Source organism: Ailuropoda melanoleuca, chromosome 7 (assembly GCF_002007445.2).
Source record: "Ailuropoda melanoleuca isolate Jingjing chromosome 7, ASM200744v2, whole genome shotgun sequence".
Classification (NCBI taxonomy): Eukaryota; Metazoa; Chordata; class Mammalia; order Carnivora; family Ursidae; genus Ailuropoda; species Ailuropoda melanoleuca.
The window spans coordinates 125,949,942-125,970,362 of record NC_048224.1 but is presented as its reverse complement, the minus strand read 5'-3'; the positions used below and the strand labels follow the sequence as shown (position 1 = coordinate 125,970,362).

At 42.7% G+C, this 20,421-nt stretch overlaps 1 protein-coding gene across 3 annotated transcripts in view; it reads left to right on the top strand.

Moving 5' to 3' along the window:
* ABCC4 (ATP binding cassette subfamily C member 4) overlaps positions 1 to 20,421 on the top strand; it is a 246,341-nt gene that overhangs the window by 114,577 nt on the left and 111,343 nt on the right. For all 3 annotated transcript variants that reach the window (XM_034665378.1, XM_034665380.1, XM_034665379.1), the window contains exons 15-19: positions 2,365 to 2,574; positions 3,939 to 4,079; positions 4,459 to 4,496; positions 4,868 to 4,962; positions 6,760 to 6,906. In XM_034665378.1, coding sequence (XP_034521269.1) covers positions 2,365 to 2,574; positions 3,939 to 4,079; positions 4,459 to 4,496; positions 4,868 to 4,962; positions 6,760 to 6,906 — 631 coding nt within the window. The remainder of the gene's footprint in view (positions 1 to 2,364; positions 2,575 to 3,938; positions 4,080 to 4,458; positions 4,497 to 4,867; positions 4,963 to 6,759; positions 6,907 to 20,421) is intronic.

Below are 20,421 nucleotides of genomic sequence, written 5' to 3'. Positions count from 1 at the left end.
GTCGGAGGAATGGCCGGGAGGCCAGTGTATCTGGGGCAGAGGAAGTGAGGAGTGTGAGGAAGATGGGCTCGGAGCAGTGGGCTGCTGGCCCGGTGATGGGTTGGAAGCCATCAGACAGTCCACAGCAGAGGAGTGATGTGGTCTGATGCATGGTTTTAAAAGATCTCTCTTGCTGTTTGCTGGAGGGCCAACAGCAGACGCAATTAGAAGTCTCAGTAAAGTTCAGGAGACGGATGCATGGGCTCAGGCTGGTGTATCTAGAGCTGCCATCACAAAGTCCCACAGAGTGGGGGCTTCACCTGCAGAACTCTATCATCTTCACCTTTCTGCAGGCTACCAGCCCCAAATCAAGGCGCCGGCAGGGCCGTGCTCTCCCTGAAGGCTCCTGGGGAGAATCCTTCGTTGCCTCTCCCAGCTTCTGGTGTTCGCCAGCTGTCTTGCTGGTCTTGGCTTGTAGCCGCAGCACTATGGTCCGTAGCTCCATTGTCATGTGGTGCTCCCTGCGTCTGATCTCTCCTCTTAACCAGGACGTCCGTCATATTGGCTTTGGGGTCCACCCTACTCTAGTGCGACCTCAGCATCATCACATCTACAAAGATCCTATTTCTAAATTAGGTCCCACCCATAGGTATCCTGTTTGGGCCTCGGATGTTATCTTTTTGGGGGCCACCATTCAGGCCCCAACAGCTAGCCTGGGTTCGGGGGAGGGGGAGTGGAGATTAGTGAGCATTTACCAGCTGTTGGTGTTTTAGTCCGTGGCCCCTCGGTCATGAACCCTGGTCCACGGCAGCAGGCCCATGGTCAGATCCTCACTTCATCAAGTGAAGTTCTGCCCTAAGAAGGTTGACAAGAGTGCGGAATCTCTGCCTCTTTTGAAGCAGTTCCACTTGTCGACCCTTAGGCAGCCCTCGGGAATATCTCCCATCTAGGGAACAGAGGGGTGAAGCGAGTCTGGGAAAGCCCCAGTGTTGGCAGGGTTATGAGTACAGAACCAACGGGTGGGAGAACAAGCTGGGTAGCCAGTCCCCTTATTGCTTTTTCCTGAGGACGTCACTCCCAGTTTCAATACGGTCAGAGCAGCCATTTGTCCACCAGTGAGCAACCCTGGATGAGTTAGATCCGTCCCTACTGTTCGTCCGGTCCCTCTCTAGCAGCTGAGGGGGGATGGCTGTCCTCGCGTCCCCTCTGGAAATTGTCTGTGCTGGGCTGCTGAGTGAGCTCGCTGTCTCTAGACCACGAGTCGTTTCCTTGTGCATCTGCACTTACTAAGGGGAAAGTGGTGATTTCATTAAGTCATGAATAAGTTTCTAATTCTGCAGTATCAGACTGGTTCCCAAAAACTTCGTTGGGTTTTTCTCAGTGGCCCACGTCAGGGCACGGGATGGGAGGGGTACCAGGTAGGGTCCTGGGCTGCCTGCCTTCCCCTGGCCTGCCTTCCCCAGAGCTGCCCTCCTTTGCTTTGTTTTGCACCCTGGGCTTTCGCCTGATATCTTGTCTGCCCCTGAGTAGAACAGCTGTGTATTCTATCATGGGGGTGAGAAGGCAGTGAAGACACCTGCACTGTATTTTCTATAACTTTGTAAGGAAGGGGAACTGTGCAGTGACGTGTCACGTGGGTTTCAAGAAAATTATTTGATTTGCTAGAGCTTAATTAGGGAGTTGCTTCATTTGGGGAGGCTCGGTTGGCTGCTTGTGATTGGTGCCTTCTGAAGCTTTATTTTCATGGATTTGAGTGCATTGACCCTGGCTTAGGTTTTGGCTTGCTCGTGTAGACGGACCCCCAAGGCATTGGAGTCACCCCAGTCTGATGGTCGCCTAAGTTAATGACTGTAGCAGGCGGAGTAGTGAATTTTCCATTGGGAACTTCCTGAGTTTGTGGGCAGTTGTGTAAAGACGACCTTCCACGTGTCTTGTCCCAGCGCAGCACATGCACGCACGGCCGTGGGCAGCAGGGATTCGATGCGTGACTCTGACCACGCGTGGGTGCTGGTGTCCACATTCATTCTTCCCTGGAACATCCTCCCCAGCGTGACCTTGTTCTTTTCTTGATTTCCGTGTTGTCTAAAAAGACTGTACTGATAGTCCTACCAACATCTGTACTCTTTGCTTCTTTAACTGCCTGTGGTAGTTCGTGGCCTCCATCCTTAGCACAGGGTTACACAGCACCTAAGACAGGATTTGACAGAGAACAGAATGCGATTCTGTGTCCAGTTGTACTAGGTGTGTCAACCAGAATTCAAAGCCTAAGCGTAATTTTCTTAGGAAAATGGTCACTTAAGACCAGTTATCTCTTTTTGATTAGCGTTAGAGTAGTGTTATCAAAGGCACATGAACTCCTGTCAAATTCTTTTGTTTTTATTTTAGGGCAGAATGGTGCAGAAGGGGACTTACACGGAGTTTCTAAAATCCGGGGTAGATTTCGGCTCCCTTTTAAAGAGGGAAAACGAGGAGGCTGACCAGAGTCCGGCTCCAGGATCTTCCGCTGTGAGGACTCGGAGCTTCTCAGCGTCTTCCGTTTGGTCCCAGCAGTCGTCCCCACCATCGCTGAAAGATGGTGCGCCGGAGGCGCCAGCTGTGAGTTGTCCTCTTGCCACGTGCCGGGTTCTGTTCGCTCCCGGTGTCCTCGTGCATCTTCATTCTGCTGCACTCATGACAGCTTCGTTGGTCCCACAGTGGATTCTGAGGTTGCAAGGCCTTGTTCCTTGGCCTTGGTAGAATTAAAATGCAATGAAGGGAGCCGGCCTGGTCAGGGCTCTCCCTTGGGTGTTGGGTGGCAGACCTCTTGGGGCTCAGTGGTGGGTGCACTGCTGTAAATCCCTGGCAGTGGTTCACACGGCTGTTAGAACTCTTGCATGTACCATAGGTAAGTCCTCCTGGCTCCTTGCATCCAGGTGTTTAACTTGAAGACCCCTCCCACCGAGTCCTGCTGTGGTCCCCATTAAATCAGCTACTTTTCCGATACGGTGGAACGTTCTGCCGCTGCAGGTGACCGATGGTATTATTTCGTCCCGTTGTCAGAGGGTTGGCAGTAGGCCAGAAGTAGCACATGTGAAGGATCTGGCCCATAGCAGACACTTCAGAGGTAGTTCCCACCTTCCTTTCCTACACTTCAAGTTCAAGAACCACATCTCATCCATCTTTGAAACCACAGAGGCCCGCATCCAGCCAGGGACGTCCTTGGCTTATGTGACTCTACAGTGCCTTCTGCGTTCTCCAGATAGACGTGCAGAGATGCTCTCCGTCTCCCTTAAAAACTCACAGGTAGTCAGTCCTCAATATCCAAACCCTCACAATCCAAGTCTGGGAGCCTGGATGGTTCTGATAAGGATGCAGACGAGTCCCTCACATTCCAGACTCGGGAATCACTGTCTGAAATTCAGGAACCAACAAGATTCAGACCACGGGCTATCCACTGCTGTCCCGACGCCTGTTACTCTCGTGTTTGAGCTCAGTTTTCTCTATTCGGCTCATACTTTGAGCTCCTACTGTGTTTTGTGTTTCCATCATTGAATGACACAGATAATCTAGGGTGATACCTCCGCCTCATATCCTCTTGTCTATTATTGTGGGAGAAGCTTCTGCATTTGTATGTGAATCGGGTACATCGTGCATGTGCCGGAAATCACGATGATCCCCCTTAAGCAAAGCCACGTCGTAGTGAATAACCTGGTACAAACAGTATTTCCTTTTTGCTTGCAGATTCCTAGAAGTGGGATGGCTGGGCCCGACGGCGCATATGTAGGTGGTTTGGCTAGATGCTTTTACAGCCTTCTCCAGAGATGTACCATTTTGCTCTCCTACCTGTGTGTCAGATGGGCCTCTTTGCTCACGGCTTTGCCGATGGAGTGCATTGTTGAACTTTTGAAGTTTTGGGGTACGTCATGCAAAATTTTGTCTCTTACTGCTTTTTTTTTTTTTTCTTTCCTTTCCCTTCTCAGAACGAGAATCCACAGGTTGCTCTGTCAGAGGAGAGTCGTTCGGAAGGCAAAGTCGGTTTCAAGGCCTACAAGAATTACCTGACAGCCGGTGCGCACTGCTTGGCCGTTGTGTTCCTCATTCTACTGAACATCCTGGCTCAGGTAGATAAGGGCATTTAGTTTGTTTTGTGGCCTCAGCTTGTTTACAGGACTGCTTACACTCTGTGTATTTACTGTTATTACTGTATTTTGCTGTCCACTTGGATTTGCATTGAAACGTGCCATCTTGGGGACAAAGTAACTGATGTTTACTGGTGTTGCGTGTACATGGCAGCTTCTAGGAAAAAAAAAGGATGTCTTTTAAAGATTTTAAAATGTAATGTGCACTTACTTGACGTGTTGTTACCTGGGATGTTGGGCTTGGCATAGACCAGAGCTGGAAGAACCATGTCCGTTTTCCAGAGCCTTCTGACGGTCCCTTTGGGTGAGTGAGATGTCGAGGTGCTGAGTGATGTGTGATCTTTTTGCCTCCCTGTTCTAGGTTGCCTACGTTCTTCAGGACTGGTGGCTCTCCTACTGGTGAGTTGTTTCCAGTCTGATGCAAGGGGCCACCAAATCAGCAGGCAGCCTCTTTCCCATGGAGTCGGGCAGAGGCGGGTTTGTTCAGCCTCCTGTCCTAATCCTCCCTTAGTTCCCCCGAAGAGGAAGAAAAACTAGCGTTCTTGCTGGTGGAGTATGACCCTCCCATAGCCTCTTTCCACGTTGGATCCTCAGACCGTTTTGAGAACTGAGAGTTGAATTTTTATAAGGAGGTGTACCCGGGGCCCTGCTCGCTGGGAATCCTTTCCCAGCATAAATCATGTCTCCCAAAGTCAGGCTAATTTTTTTTTCTTTTTGTACTTATCTAAATTCCATCTATAGTGGAATATTTTTTTTTCCGTTTTCCACAGGGCAAATGAACAAAGTGCCCTGAATGTCACGGTAAATGGAAAAGAAAATGTCACTGAGAAGCTCGATCTTGCCTGGTACTTAGGAATTTATTCAGGTAAAGTTTAATCATTCGGTTTATTATCCGGGAGTCTGAGGTGCTTACAATGAGCCTGTGTGAGTAACTAGGGCTTCCAGGAGTAATTCAGTAATGTCTTAACAGATTAAGAGTCTGAGTCGCATTTACTCTGTGAATTAATTAGAATAATTATTTTTAAAATCTGCTAGAAGAAAGAGGTTGAATGAAGACTCTTAATTTGCTCTGTACTGGATTTTAGAAGTTAAACCAGGATTGAGCATTCAGAAAATCAGCCACTGGAAATTTGTGGCTATTGTCTATTCTAATAGGTTGCTTTAGCTAAATCTTATATCATTATTTGGATGGGCAAGGGGATTAGAAACGGATCCCCACCCTGTGGTTCGGATTGTTCCAATTCTGTCTGAATAAACCCCTGGCTTTTATTGAACTTGGATGAAATCCTCTGGCAGCAAGGTTCCCCCACATAAAAGCATTATTCCCTCGCAGGTATGCAAAGCTCCCTTCCCCATACTGCTCATCTCTTGGGCTTCACTAATTACTTAAGAGAGAAGCTAAGCAGGGAAAAATCCAGTGTCTGGGAATTAGGATTCCTTCTCTTTCTTACCTTGAGATCACAATGTTATCGTGTCCCCAACTGTGTGATTAATTTAACATTTGGCTTGCCAGACTAATATTAACACAGTGCTCTGTTTTCACAAGAGTGCTTAGAATATGTGTGGCATCACATACTTTTTAAAGGAAATCCTCATCTAAAATTTTAAATATTCTCACCGGAAACACTCACACAAGCTTTCTGCAAAGATAGAGCGATCTTTGTGAAAACCTACTCACTGAAATTTGGTCTTTATTTCATTGATCACTTGCTAAGAAACCTGAACACATGAGCAGTTTACCTTCCACATTGGTGGGCCATGAGCAGCCCGGAGGGAGGAAGGAGCGGTTTTACTGCACATTCAAGTGGGATGGGGGGGCCTCAGGAAAACACCTGTGGACAGAGTTTAGGCATTTGAGCAGAATTGAGAGTCTAAACAACAGTGAGGTCTCCTCTGAAGGGGAAAAATGCACTTGATGGAGTGTTTATTGCAGAAGTTATCCCCAGTCTGTTTAGCGTTGGGAGTTTAGGAGATGCTAAGAAAGTGATTTTTAAGTGCATGCTAGGTACTCATTTATGTCCTTAATAAAATCTATAATTTAAATGATTACATTCATTTAAAAATGCTTTGTATTTTTGTATAAAACACTTGGTGTGAGAGATTAGTTGCTCACTGAGGTTATTTCATGCTAACACAGAATTTGTATTTCCTTGCAGTTCAGTTGAGAGATTTTTTCTACTTGCCACTTAATATGGTATTTTCATATTCTTTAAAAGCCACCTGGGTATTTTCTACAAAGAAATGGTACATCATTTCGCCTGTTCCCTGTTCATTCACACGCTGGCGTTAGAGCATACCCCGGTGTTAGATTATGAGACGTGTAAATAGTAAAACTTGGAATATAATGAAGGGAAGATGAACTAGTTTTTATAATTCTCTCTTTTGCTTCTGAGTTCTTAATAGAACTTGTAATTGAATTAGGAAAGCCTAGCAGGAAGTGGTAGTTTACACCTGATTTTGTTTTTTACATGTAGTTTCTCTTTAACGAGAGAAAAAGAAATTATATTCTTCTTTACAAATGTATCTTACGAACGCTTTGAACTCTTACAGAATCCACAGTGTTTTATGGGAAAAAATACATAGTATCTTTCTAAACTGCCTGACATGCTTTGGCATCGCTGAAGAAAGGAGATGTTCTCTGAGCGAGGTTTCTTTCTTTCAGGATTAACTGTGGCTACTGTCCTCTTTGGCGTAGCGAGATCTCTGTTGGTGTTCTACGTCCTCGTTCATTCTTCACAAACTTTGCACAACAGAATGTTCGAGTCCATTTTGAGAGCTCCGGTGTTGTTCTTTGATAGGAACCCAGTAGGTAAGTCAGACACCCAGTTTCTCAGTCAGTCTCCCTTGTTCGTGTCTGTTCCCGTTTCAGCATTTGAAAATGGAGGAGAGGCTTGGGAGAAATGGCTATACGTGTTGATTCCTTTTGTACAAAAAGCTCCACTGACAGTTTGCTCCTACCAGACAAAATCTAACTATGGGGGGCATACAAGCTTCTATTCTGGTGTTTGTGTCTGTGGAAAATAAATGACACAATTTATACGTAAATGCACACTGATCTGCAGTACTCGTTCCTTCCCATGAGAGTACCTGGGGGTGCCTTAGTGGTGGATGCCTCCAGCCTGAGGCCTTCGACCCGTCTTGCTTCTGGAGGCAGGCCCCCGACCCGGGTTCCTATGAAGAGTCAGCCCGTCAGCACCTGTCACCGCTGTGCAGGCCCAGCGTGGCTTTGTTTCTGCAGGAGATAATTGACAGGGCTTGTCCAGGCAGGGAGGTGGGCTGGCGGGAGCACAGGCGTGGACTTGGCGTGGTTGTTAACTAGCCGTGTGACCCAGACCAAAGTGTGTCGATGCTACCGGGCAGGCAGATCTCAAAGCAGGATGTTGTCCTGGTTAACAGTGCGGACTGTGGATCCAGCTGCTTGGGTTCAGACCCGGTGCTAGATACTTACTGTAATGCCTGGTTATGGTTCTGTTAATCCTCAGGTGCTAAATTTCTCTGAGCCTCAGTGTTCTTATCTGTGAAACGGGGATGCTGTGTACTCCTCCCTTGGCAAGATATTGTGGGAATAAGGGATGCCTGGATGGCTCAGTCGGTCAGGCTCCCTGCTCAGCGAGGAGCCTTCTCCCTCTGCCTGCTGTTCCCCCTGCTTGTGTGTGCTCTCTCTCTCTGTCTCTGACAGATAAATAAAACCTTTAAAAAAAGATATTGTGGGAATAAAGCAGATCAGTACATTCACGGGGCTCGCAGCAGTGCTCGCTCCCCGGTCAGCACCTATGGGATCTTAGCCACAGTGACATCGTGATGGGTTGGAACTTCCTCACCTGGGAAATGGAAAGAAGAGCTGCCTTTTGTGCTTCACAAGGCTGTTGTGAGGGTTAAATAAGACTGTTCAGGAAAGCATTTGGTGCAGTCCATTCCACGTGTTTATTAGCCCAGACCCTGTGCAGAGCATGGGGGTGGTGACTTGCAGAGGCCCCCACGAGTCTGCAGTCTTGTTACAGCTGTGGTCAGAAAGGGGATTGGAGGCCTTACGTGTCTGGCGCCTAGGAAGTCGCTCCACTTTGCCAGTTAATTTGAGAGCTACAGTCATAAAGTTTGGAGCATTAAGTGGGACTGCATTTCTGTTATCATGGCCTCTGAATGCTCGTGGCCATAGTGAACCACCTCTTCCTGTTCAAGACCTATAGGCTTCGCCACATGCTGATTTATTTATTATCCAAGGATTTGGAACCAGTCTAAATCTTTAGGGTTGCTAATCTTAGAGCAGTGCACTAGTGTTTATCTTGCCTGCCCCCTCCTGTATCTGTGAGCCAGGATTCATTCCTTCAAAAAAATAGAAGCCAAATAAGGACTCCAAAGATAGGCCTAGTTTGCCCAGAATGTTTAGGAGCCCTGAATTATTTATTCTTTTTAGTGGTAGATTAAAAAGATATTTTTTAATTAAAAACATTTTAAGTGGTAGATTTTACCGTTGGGTTAAAATTTTTGTAGTTTCTAAACCAATGGGAAGAACAAGCCAAAACCATCAATTATGGTTCATAGTAGACATCGTTGATTATATGTATGTACTTTAATGGTTATATAATATTAAAAAGCAATCCCCCTCTGGAGTTGAGAGGCAGACGCACTCAATTGTTAAGTTCTGTTAAGTATCCACACGAAATGGATACAAGTGCCCGGTGTGATGTCACACCCTTGAGTTACAGAGTGTCCTCTGAGCGGCATGGAGAGATCAGGAAACACGTCGTTCTCTTCTCAGTACTTTGTCATTCAGAGCACCCTCTCAGGGAGGAGTCCATTTCCTATGAGCTCACGATCCTGACAGGGTCCTGGAGTTCAGAAAAGGGAGGGTACAGGTGGTAGTTTCCAGCCAGCGAGACTTGGAGTGGTGACTGGGGCTGCCTGAACCATAGCCTTGCGTGGATTTTCAGGTGTCCTGCCTGTGTTCCCTTCCGTGGTCACCTTCAGTTCCCACTTGTTGCCGGAATATTCTCAGTGACCCTGATCCGGATGGTAGAAATGTCTTTTTACATTTGTTCGCGGGTGTTCCCACCCCCAATGTGCCGCCTCCCTTCTCACACCTCTCCCATCTTGTTCATCAGTGGGAGATCCTTCAGACTTACCCAGAAAACCAGGCCTTCAGTGAAGGGCCCCGAAACGCCGGCTACCCTGCCGACATCCCAGGCTCACTGACTTGAATTTCGGGAGGACAAGGTGAACCTGGACAATGGTGTTTCTGGTCGGTAGCCACGTCTCTCTGAGCGCTCCCGAGCTCTGATTTTTTTTTTTTTTAAAGATTTTATTTATTTATTTGACAGAGACAGCCAGCGAGAGAGGGAACACAAGCAGGGGGAGTGGGAGAGGAAGAAGCAGGCTCCCAGCGGAGAAGCCCGATGTGGGGCTCGATCCCAGAACGCTGGGATCACGCCCTGAGCCGAAGGCAGACGCGTAACGACTGTGCCACCCAGGCGCCCCCGGAGCTCTGATTTTTAAGAAGGTTCCAAGCTGCACGACTTTAGTTTCTCTCCATTTTGAACCTATGTGTGGTTGCATGAAGTTTGCTAGCTTATTTGCTTCTGTAAGCGCTGCCTTATTACCCACTGATTTTTCATAAACCAATCAATCTTAAGCTGTTCGGGTAAAATTTGAATTGGCTAGTGTGTTGTCTCAGACGGGCAAAAGCTAGTTTTCTTCTTTTGCCCTTCCTTCCTCTATCTTTACCCTTCCCTCCTCCGTGGATTTTGGTAGTGGTGGTGTGCGTATGTGTGTGTGTGTATGAAAGAACCGCACGTTTTCAGCTGTCCCAGCATTTCGCACACATTCTGCTTGCACCTTGAGTTGAGGAGTGCCTTTGTGGACATAATCTGCGTCCCTGTGCTGTGGGCTGCACCTGCGTCTTCCCTGATCAGCATTTGTCTTCCACCATCTCTGTTCTATCAGATCTTAATACACAGGTAACACAAATCCCAGGTCAAAAGGAAATCATTCAGAAATGAAGAGATGATTTCTGTATTCATTGTAAAACCATGTTTTCTCTGGATGGGTTGAATTCGTTTTATTTTTTCTGTCTGGCACAAGAGGGCAGCATGATCTATGTTATTTCAGGGATCTAATGTAAGGGCACCTTATTGCAAAAACCTGTTTTATTTTATTTATTTTTTAATGTAAAGCTTAGAAATTCCATTTTTTAAAGCTTGAGTCTGCATTTTGTACTGTCGATACAGAATTTTAAAGCCGTTGTTGTAGTTTATTATGTTTGAGACCTTGAACTCTCTGATTAATAAATTACAGTGCTGTGCCAGAATATCTGGCATTTCAAACAAGGTCACTTGGATTTCTTAACTGACACCTTCTTGCCTCCTAACTGGAATCGGGCAGCCGCTGACCTCTTGACGGGATATGTTTTAATTCCTAAGGGTAGAATATGGTGGCTCGTATGACATTGTTTAGGGAGAAATAGGACCGGACAGTTTCTTCAGTTTCCTTCCACTCCAGCAGAGTCCGTAGAAACGTTCTATTCTTACCAAGTCTCTAGAGTTTCACCCTTCGTTTTGGAGACGAGATGCGTGGAGGGTTGTCCTGTTTCTTCATGCCTGGAAATGGTGACGTAACACTTGCTGAGTGCATCGACTCTAATGGATTCCAGATAAATGTTTGTTTGTTTGCTTTCCATTTGTTAAGTTGGCTCTAGGAAAGTCAGCCGCTGGTGTCAGAAGATGTTGGTGTTGTCTCTTCTCTCAGGGAAGTGCGAAGTTAATATTGGGTTGTGGCCAGTGCGTTCATTTCACATGACCGATTTTTCTACAATGGCGTGTGAGTTGCCTTGTTTATGTGTCCGGATTAAGAAGAGTACAAACATATATCCTTTTTTTCCCCGCTTACAGATTAAGTTAGGGCTTAAGTAGTATAACAGGAGAAAAATAAATGTAGTTACTTTTTTGCCAGTTCTATTCTCCTGGTAGAAGGTGCCTGTGCCCCATAAGGGATGGAACATGAATAGTGAGAGACCTATTGGTGTATCCTCCTAATCCAAAATCTAGAATTGCCCAAAGGGTTAAGATTTCTAATTTGAGTGGGAAATGAGGCTCTGGAGATGCTTTCACAAATCTAAGCCATCCTGAATTTTGGGATATGCATGGGTAGGAGTTGGGCATTGGGGCGAGGTGGGCGGTGGAGGTTTGAACAATTGTTCTGTTTCTCAAACTTGGAAAGGGACATCTTAGCATCCACTATAAGTTTCTAATAAATAACTGGAGGAGGAGTGAAAAGTGAACCGAAAGCAGCATGGTGAGTTTCTTGTACTATCAGAAAAACCGTCTTGCCGTAGTCTTTATGAAATCAGTTTCAACGTGGTGCTGCCTGGCTTGAAAAGAGTCATCTGTAGAGAAGCAAGATAATTGTAGGGATACCTCTCTGTTTATTCCATTCGAATGACCACTGGAGTTAGTGCTTAATGCATATTTTTAACAAGTATAATATTTCAGCACTGTCAAAATTACCTTGACGATAATAGGCCTGTTAAATTATAGCTCTATAAGTTAGGAGGGAAGATGGCTCTGCTTAGCCCACATTAATCTATGCCTGTTTGCACAAGTGATTCTGCTGAGCACGTAGCATGTTAGAACAAGAAATACTGGTCCTCAAACCTCTGATTTATGGTAGGTGTTGTTTTGACACAGCATCGAGACGATTTACAAGGCAAGGCTTCGTGTTAAAATATTTCACTGGTGTCATCATTCGTCACCGACATAAATATTCAGTAGTGATGCTGGAACATTGGTAATGTGCCCATTCATGCCAAATCACTGCCTGTGTTTCCTTTCAAGTGAGATCTGTTGTGGATATGGTTAAAAGAAACTATGGTTTTTCTTCCTTGAGAGCAGATGAGCTGTAAGAAATTGAGAGTAAGAATAACATCTATCCTGACAGCTTTCATGTACTCATCTTGCCTTGCCTAGGTTGCTTTTAATTCTGGCTTAAGTCCTACAGGCTTTTTTTTTTTTTTTTCTTTTCTTTCTTTGCTTGGTGCACATTGTAAAGAACATATTTATATGTACATTAGTTAAAGAGGCTTTTTGTGTTCAAAGGAAGAAGTTAGTCATCATCAGAAAAGCTTTGTTGCAAAACAGAAACACACATTTCCCTTTTCTTTTTTTCCTTGTTAATAATAACAAATGCAAGTGACTATCAAGGGAATAACACAAAAGATTGCATCAATCATAATGATTCTCAATAACCGTATAAATATTGTTTTTTCAGGTTTGAATCAAACAGCTAATAGTTTTGAAGTAGGTGTGGTAATTAAATCCTGTCGGGTTGTCACATATTAAAAATAATGTTTTTTCACGTAACAATGGTTATATGTACTTAAACTCTTATCAGGGTGATATTAAGTCATATTTTATGGGAGTTGCTTGTTTACTGCTAATAGTATCATAAAAGCCTTTGTTAGGAGTTTAAATAGTTACATAGTTACATATATTTGATTACTATTGTTATTTTGTCAGTAATCTCCATAAAGGTGATTATTATAGCTCTTGTCCACGGCAGGTAAATATTGCACCATTTTGATAAACATTTTTAATCTATTAGAATGTTCTGATTACTCTTTATTCCTGTTTTTTTTCCCCCATAATAATCAGACATGGAAATACTGACAGCTTAGTAACAGAGAAAGCACTGTTCGTGGTTGTCCAATAAAATGTTAAAAAGATAAGATTTGGGAAACTTGTGCCTTTTTCAAAGTGGTAATCATGCAGTATTTCAGGGGTTTGTAAGTATGACATTTTACTTGTGTTCTTTCCCAGGAGAGCACATATTAAGTGATTATATATATCATAACATAGAAGTTCTCCACTTCACTCTAATATTTGTGGCTATGATGTTTATACTCCCAAACTCCTCGGTTTTCATTAATTTCATATTTGTGTTGCCTCAGTTTTCAGCCAGCTTTGGAGCTAGGCGGTCTTTGGTACTCAGGACTTCACTAGTGTATCCCAATTTCTCATGTTAGTATGCTTAGTACTTTGGCATTACCTTATGGGGTGTGTGATTTACAGTCATTCGAATACTGTTATTTAAAGTCTTTCTCCCCCACCCCAATCACAGGCAGATGACTGCTTCAACTTTGTAGTTCTTTGTGACAGAAAATGCATCAAAGTCTCTTTATGACATAGTTTATCACTTTTGTGCAACCATTTCAAGAGAATCTGGAATAGTATTTCTGGGCCAGTTTCAACATGAATAAATATTGATACATATATATAAAAGCATAGTGCTCTGACATGAGGTGGGAGTGGATGGAAATTTGCTGGATCAAAATTCTATATGGTTTTGCTGTAAGGTCAGTTGTGCCCCCTCAACCATTTGACTTCGTAGCTCTCCTGTGACAACATAGGCTGAACTTTGATTTTCCTTTTATAACTGAAATCTTCATCTTCTCATCATTGCTTCCCTGCCCCCCTTTACTTTCAGCATGATCATTTATTTTGACATGAGGAAGTGTTTACAACAGTGAGCCTGTGACATTTTATTTCATATAAAGTTTAAAATTTGGTTATGTTTTAAATCACATCTTTATAGTACTTGTCCCAATTATGGTTAAATTATAATTTAGGTAATTATGTTTTGACTGCCTGTCTCTTCTCTTAGCCTTGGGGCCTCAGTCCTCCTAGAGCCCATCTATTATGTTATTGCAAAAGCCTCTGAACCCAGGATTGGACACTTTGTAGCTGATTAGTATTTGTTGGCGGGATAGAAGAAGGGATGGTTTCAGGAGCGTATTTGCATCTCCCTGTGTCACGCCCTTTAAGAACAATGCAACTTTAGAGTGTTGAAATAGAATTAGAGCCTTTTGTCTTTACACTCAATGTTTATATTAAATTGAACCCTTCCCTATTTATTTTCCAAAGTAGAACTTGTAATAGATTATTTATGGTGGACCGTGTGTCTGGTGTATGATGGCACGAAGAGAAAACCATATACACGGTTGGTTCTTCGGAAGCTGCGGTTCATGGAAGTACACCACAAGGTTTCAACTTCTGTTATCTACCAGTGAAGGAAATCACCAAACACCTAATGCATTTCCTTGGGGTTCAGTTGTGCCCCAAAGACAAATGTTGGCATTTCAATATTTGGTACCTGATAGTTTACTTCATGCATTTTAAAACCTCAGTAGATATTTTGAACTATGAGTAGGGAGTTGAGATACACGGTTTGATGTGCTAAAGACCCTGTTCTGTTGGAACGTAGCTTTGGAGTAGCTGTGCCAGTCACTTCTCTGCCTCAGGTTTCGCAGGTAAAAAGAGGGAGGTTTTTTCACTCTTCAAGCATTTCCTGGTCCTCTCCTGGTTGTAAGTTGTGGTCCCAAGCATTGGGACAAAAAGGCCCTATTTTCAAGGCATTTGCAAACTTAAATATTTGCAGACAGTGCACTAGTTCTAAGACAACCAACTCCCCTCCCCCCACCTACCCCAAACCAAAAAAACTATCTGGAGTCAGTATTCGATGATTCCATATAGGAAAGATACAGATTCAAAGATTGAATAGTTGTGGAGCAGATACTCTTGATTCACATGTACGCACAAGACACACACACACACACACACACACACACACACACGGCCCTGTGGTATAGTTCTTTTTCATAATCGATTATGTAAATCATTGGCCTTGATTTCATAAAATTTCTAAAAACTGTTTTCTTGGAACTTCAAGACCGACCAGTTGTTTCAAAATGAAATCACACGAGTTGGAGAGAGAGAGAAATTTAGGAAACAAAAGTAAGTGATTTACTTAAAGATAATAATCTCTAAGCTTACAGCAAACCCAGCCTGGCTTTTAACTAGACTTTTGACGATAGTCAAATGCTCTCCTAACCCATCAGAAACCACTGGATGGTAGAGCTCATCTCCGGAAAGAGCATGAGGAAAGAAGGAAGTCGGCTTTTAATAAGTGTCAACACACACTTCTCTTTGGGCTTTTAGAAGCATGTTACTGATGCTTTTTTTTTTTTTTTTGAAGATTTTATTTATTTATTTTACAGAGAGAAAACAAGCAGGGGGAGCAGCAGAGGGGGAGGGAGAAGCAGGCTCCCCACTGAGCAGGGAGCCTGATACGGGGCTCGATCCCAGGACCCTGGGATCATGACCTGAGCTGAAGGCAGATGCTTAACTGACTGAGCCACCCAGGCGTCCCCAGGAGCGTGTTACAGATGCTTTGCCCGTGAACAGAACAGAAGCAGTGGCAGCTTCCTCCCTGAGAATGTTGTCATGAAATCAGCCACGATCGGTTGAGTGTTCTTTTCATTCTTAGTAACCAGGATCAATCTTTCAGAAATTTTCCCCTCCTTTAGGTGGAAACTCTTTAACATCTAGAAAAAAAAGACAACAGGCTTCAAAGAACACTTTGAATGGAAGTTTATTAAAACACTGTGGTTAAGTGGAAAGCTATCAGAAAATCAAGTTCTCTGTTCTGGAAATATTTTCCTTTCATTTCTTTTCTGCATTTGCATTTTAATAGATCGTATCACACGGGGAAATGTTTCAACCTCTTGAACACCTGGAAAGTCTATTTTAGACTTGTTATGTGTTTAAAAATCTCTATCCAGACATTATTCCAAATGCAGTCATGCTGTTGGTGATAGGAACATCCTGCCTCCAGGTCTGCCGTTGGTAGAAAGAGTGCTCTGTAGAGCCATGTGTTGTAAATACATCAGTAGAAACCAGCGCATCTGCTCTGGTTGATGTTCAGCTTAAGTCCCTGATTTTACGACGTTGAAGTCAATAGTTTTGATTTGTCTCTCAATTTTACATGGAGGTTTCTGGAAGCATTCTTTTGGTTCAGTGACTGATCTCATTCTTGACTCAGTTTGAGGCATGTAGTCAAAAAATATGGACATTTCTTTGAGAGTGGTAAGAGAACCAATGCACGTGCTTTTTGCAAAACTGTAATTCCAGTCTAGTTCGCATACAGTGTTACATTAGTTTCACGTGTACGGTATGGTGAGCACCTTTTTGTTATGCATAAAGATATACAAACAGGTATTACAGTGTATATGGATTTGTCCTTAAATATATATTCTCACACATATAATTCCAAATGTCTAGATCACAGTGGTGCTTTGCGATGTAAGAATCATGGATTATTTTTTTCGTGACCATTAAATATTTAAAAGTAGATTAAGAAGGAAGTGGTTGCCTTCTTGTATATAGTCATTTCTTCTCGACTTTCTTCTTCTGCTAGTGTCAGAATGGCCTGGGCTCATTAAATTTATTTCCTTTGGGGGAACTATAAATTCATTATTTTAGCTTTTTGGAGAATAAAATTGTAGAGATATCTTAGAATTATATCTCATGCTAATGTAAATCTTCTCTCTCTTCACCCTTTTAGCATAAAAATTGAAAAGGCAGTCAAATATAGTTGAAGGAGTTCCACCTATAAGCTCTCTTATAGACAGAATTGTTTGTTCCCGGTGCTAACTTTTAATTGTTGGTCCTGACATAGTCCTGTATATGAAAGGAAAATAAACGCATATTTCAAGATGATGAGGCATCTGCGTTACTAGAAAATTGTTCTTCCTTGACTTCAAGATGAAATAAATAGTTGTTGACGTAAATAGCCAAGTAATAAAAGGCAACACCTGTGTAATCCAGACAGTGGTTTATCGTACAATCAGATAAGAGGCTGTTCATTAATGAATTGTCAGGTCTTCAGACCAGGTGAATAGATTTATCATACATTAGGGAATTCTAAAAAATTGAGTGAAGAAGCTTTAATCCTTGATGCCAAGTGTTCTGACCACTCACATCTTCTTTCACAAAGGAGACACGACAGGAATGTAAGGCCTAATTGACCTGGCCTTCAGGTATGTCCTCTTGTCTTGGTTCTTGCTCTATCAAAGTTAATTGCATTTTTCCTAGATAAGAGTAGGCTCTGACATGTGAGGTGGCAACATGAGTATCTTCTACAGTTGGATAAACATGGGGTATTTTTTAAAAAATAGCCCATCTTTTCTCTCCCCTGAATCCTTATGTCCCTCCATCAAGGTCCTCTTGACTGAAGCACAGTTGTCTTAAGCAGCACTGATGAGGGTTGGGGTGTCTGTGGGGGTCTGTATGTGTGTGTGTCTGTGTGACAGAGAGACGACTTTTTAGTCAGATTGTCACACCAGCATAAGGTTCATATTGTTGGATTCTATTAAAGAGATGTAAAACTCAACATTTGAAAATCAACCAGCAAATAAAGTGACCTTTGATTTTTTAATGACACCACTTTGAGTGGTTTTCTTGTATTTTCTAATAGTGGTTTTGAGCCAAAGTATAATTCGGGCTCCATGGTCAAGAGAGCCGACTTTGGAGTCAGCCTCCCTGAATGTGAATCTTAGCCCCACTGCTGGCAAACCGTGGCTAACTTACTTCATCTCTTTCTGCTTCAACTCTGTGCAGTGGGGATGGTAATAGGGTAGTAGAACCAAACTTTTTAATGTGAGAATTAAGAGATTTAATATATTTAAAGCATTGAAAACAGTGCCTACCATATAGTTGACGTTGATTAACTTTTGACTATTTAAGTGACATATTGACATTTTAGAGTGTATTTTTTGCCTTTTTTTTTTTAAATCAACAAAATCCAAATGCATATGCTAATTTTGATGAAACAGTGGGGATGGGGAATGGGGTGTGTGTTTTCCCAGGTGCAAGGAAAAATAGTAAGTGACCAAAACTAACAAGCCACAAAACAACATCGTTGTTTTTTTTTTTTAGTTTTGTGTTTGTTGTTTTTCATTGGGGGCTTAGCTTCATTCCAGAGTTCATTTTAATTTAATTTGGTTTCACAATGAGAGCTCAATTTTGCATATAAGTACCAAACATCTGGTTTACTTTTTGTTTAAAAATGATATGGCTGAAGTTTATTACAGAAGTCTATTGTATAATTAAGGAAAGACAGTTTGAAATTTATAAAGTAAGTTCTATTTAAATGGAACATTGGAATCTTTCCAGGGAAGTGGGTATACTTCTTGGGAGTAGCAGGAACTTATTATTTTTTTAAAAAGTGCTCTAACTGGTCAAAATGTAGAACTTCTATGTATTCACCTTTTTCAAAAAGCATGAAAAATGACAAATTTCACAAGGAGAAGTTAAAGTGGACCTAAGGCACTTTTAGCTTGTCAAGCCTTCAAATGTTATTCATGGGATGTTTTTAGAGACATTTTGTGGTTTGTTCACTCCAGTTAATTCCAGGCAATCCTTCTGCATTTCTATCAGATGGACATTCTGATACTTCAAAATGTCTTGCACAAAATATGGTTAAAGCAGCTGGGGAAGAAAATGAGATTCCGGGGTAGTTCTTATAAACTATAGATTATATTTTTACAGCAGTTAAAGGAATAATAAACCCACAGAACAAATACAGCTCTTCTGTATTTGCCGCCCAGTTAGCATTAATAAACTGACAATTTAAGTGCCGTAAATTACTGGCCGGTTATGCTAGCGTGGAGGCATATGAGGAAATACATAGTTTTGGGTGGAGAGACCCAGGTGAAGATAGAGCACTTAACTGGCTGAACACCTGTCTGCCAGGTGGCTATGTTAGTGGTTAGGCAGTGAGCTCCTCACGAGTCCTGAGTCTTCGTCTTTATTCAGCCTCATGATGTCTCAGATGGCCCTTGGCTCCGAAATTCAATGGTTCTGTTGTCCTGCAGAAGTCACTTAGAAACCATTCAATAAAACAGAAAACCAAAACTAGGTTGTCAAGACTCAAGAGGATTTTTATGACCTTCCTTTCCATGCACCCTCCAATGTTTAAGGGCACTTTTCCATGGCGGGCTGTCATGTGTCGGCGGTTATAATCCCGTTGCTTATCAAGTTGAGGATCGGCCCGAAGTATGTTGCCTTTGGACTACTTCCTGTGTCTTGTCATTTTATAGCAACATCGTAAATTTATTTGACAGTTTCCACTTCTCAAAATCCTGTCGCTTCCATTGTCTCATTTCATCTTCAGAAGCAACAGGGCAACGAGAAATCTGCACTCTCTTAAGCCCCTAGAGCTTGTACCCAGCAGAAGCATGCTCGTCCTCGCCTCCTTGTTCACGCCTGTTGTTATTGTCCTCATTGGTTAGTATGTGGGAACCGTAGAGTTACAATGCCTGTAATTGAAAATCAAGCACCAGATTGCTCCCAATCATTAATCAGCCCACAGATTAGAATCAGCATACAGATTATAACTAAATATTTATTAAGCATCTCCATATGCCAGTGTGCTGGGAATTTTGCATAAGGGAACCAGATACTGTATTCTGAATTCTCCATGGGCATTTTCTAAAGCTATGTCATTTGTTCCTAGGCATTATAATATTTTACACAATAATGGTAGCGCGTCAGGTCAAGGTGAAATTGTCTCGCATATTGTTTCCTATGAAATGGGTGTGGACATCAGACTAATCAGAAATATTTTTAAAATTTTAGAAAATTTGCATGACCTGGAGACTCCATCACATAGTACAGGTGTGATGAAGTGTGTGCAGTCGTTGGGTGTGTGTGTGTGCGCACGCGCATGTGTGTTGATATCTAAATTCTAATTTGAGTGACAACTATGAGAATAAGAAATACTTCAAAATTTGTGGTCTTCACCGTCCTCATTCTGTTCATTCAGCTTTTATATGCTCTTTCTTGTTTTTATCCATTTTCAGGAGGATTTAGCATTTGAAAGTGAATTCGTCCCAAAATGGGGTGCGGTAGGTGGATGTTGGGAAAGTTACTGTTTCTGAAAACCAGAGGATCACTTTAACCTCTTCTCATGGCCCTACATGTTTAAGACTTTCAGTAGTACCTTGTCATGACTTTATGGTTTTTTTGTTTTTGTTTTTGTTTTTTTTTCGGGGGAGACCTATCTGGCATGTAGCACTGCCCAGGTTTAAGGCACACAGCATATCGAGTTGATACGTTTATATTGCAGTATGATTGCTGTTATGGTGTTAGCTAACAGCTCTATTATGTCACATGATTATCTTGTGTCATGAACAATTAAGGTCTAGTCTCTTAGCAAGTTTACTGTTTTTATAATACCCTTTTGTTGTCTGTAATCACTGTACTGTGTATTAGGTCTCTAGGACTTGCGAGTATGTACCCTTAGATTATGCTCTCACCCCTGAGCCCCCCACCTACCGTTTTACTCGCTGCTTTTATGAGCTCAGTGTTTTTAGATTCCACATCTAAGAGATGTCATACAGTATTTGTCTCTCTCTGTCTGGCTTATCTCATTTAGCAGGATGTCCTCAAGGTCCATTCATGTTGTTGCAAATGCAGGATTTCCTTTTTTTTTTTTT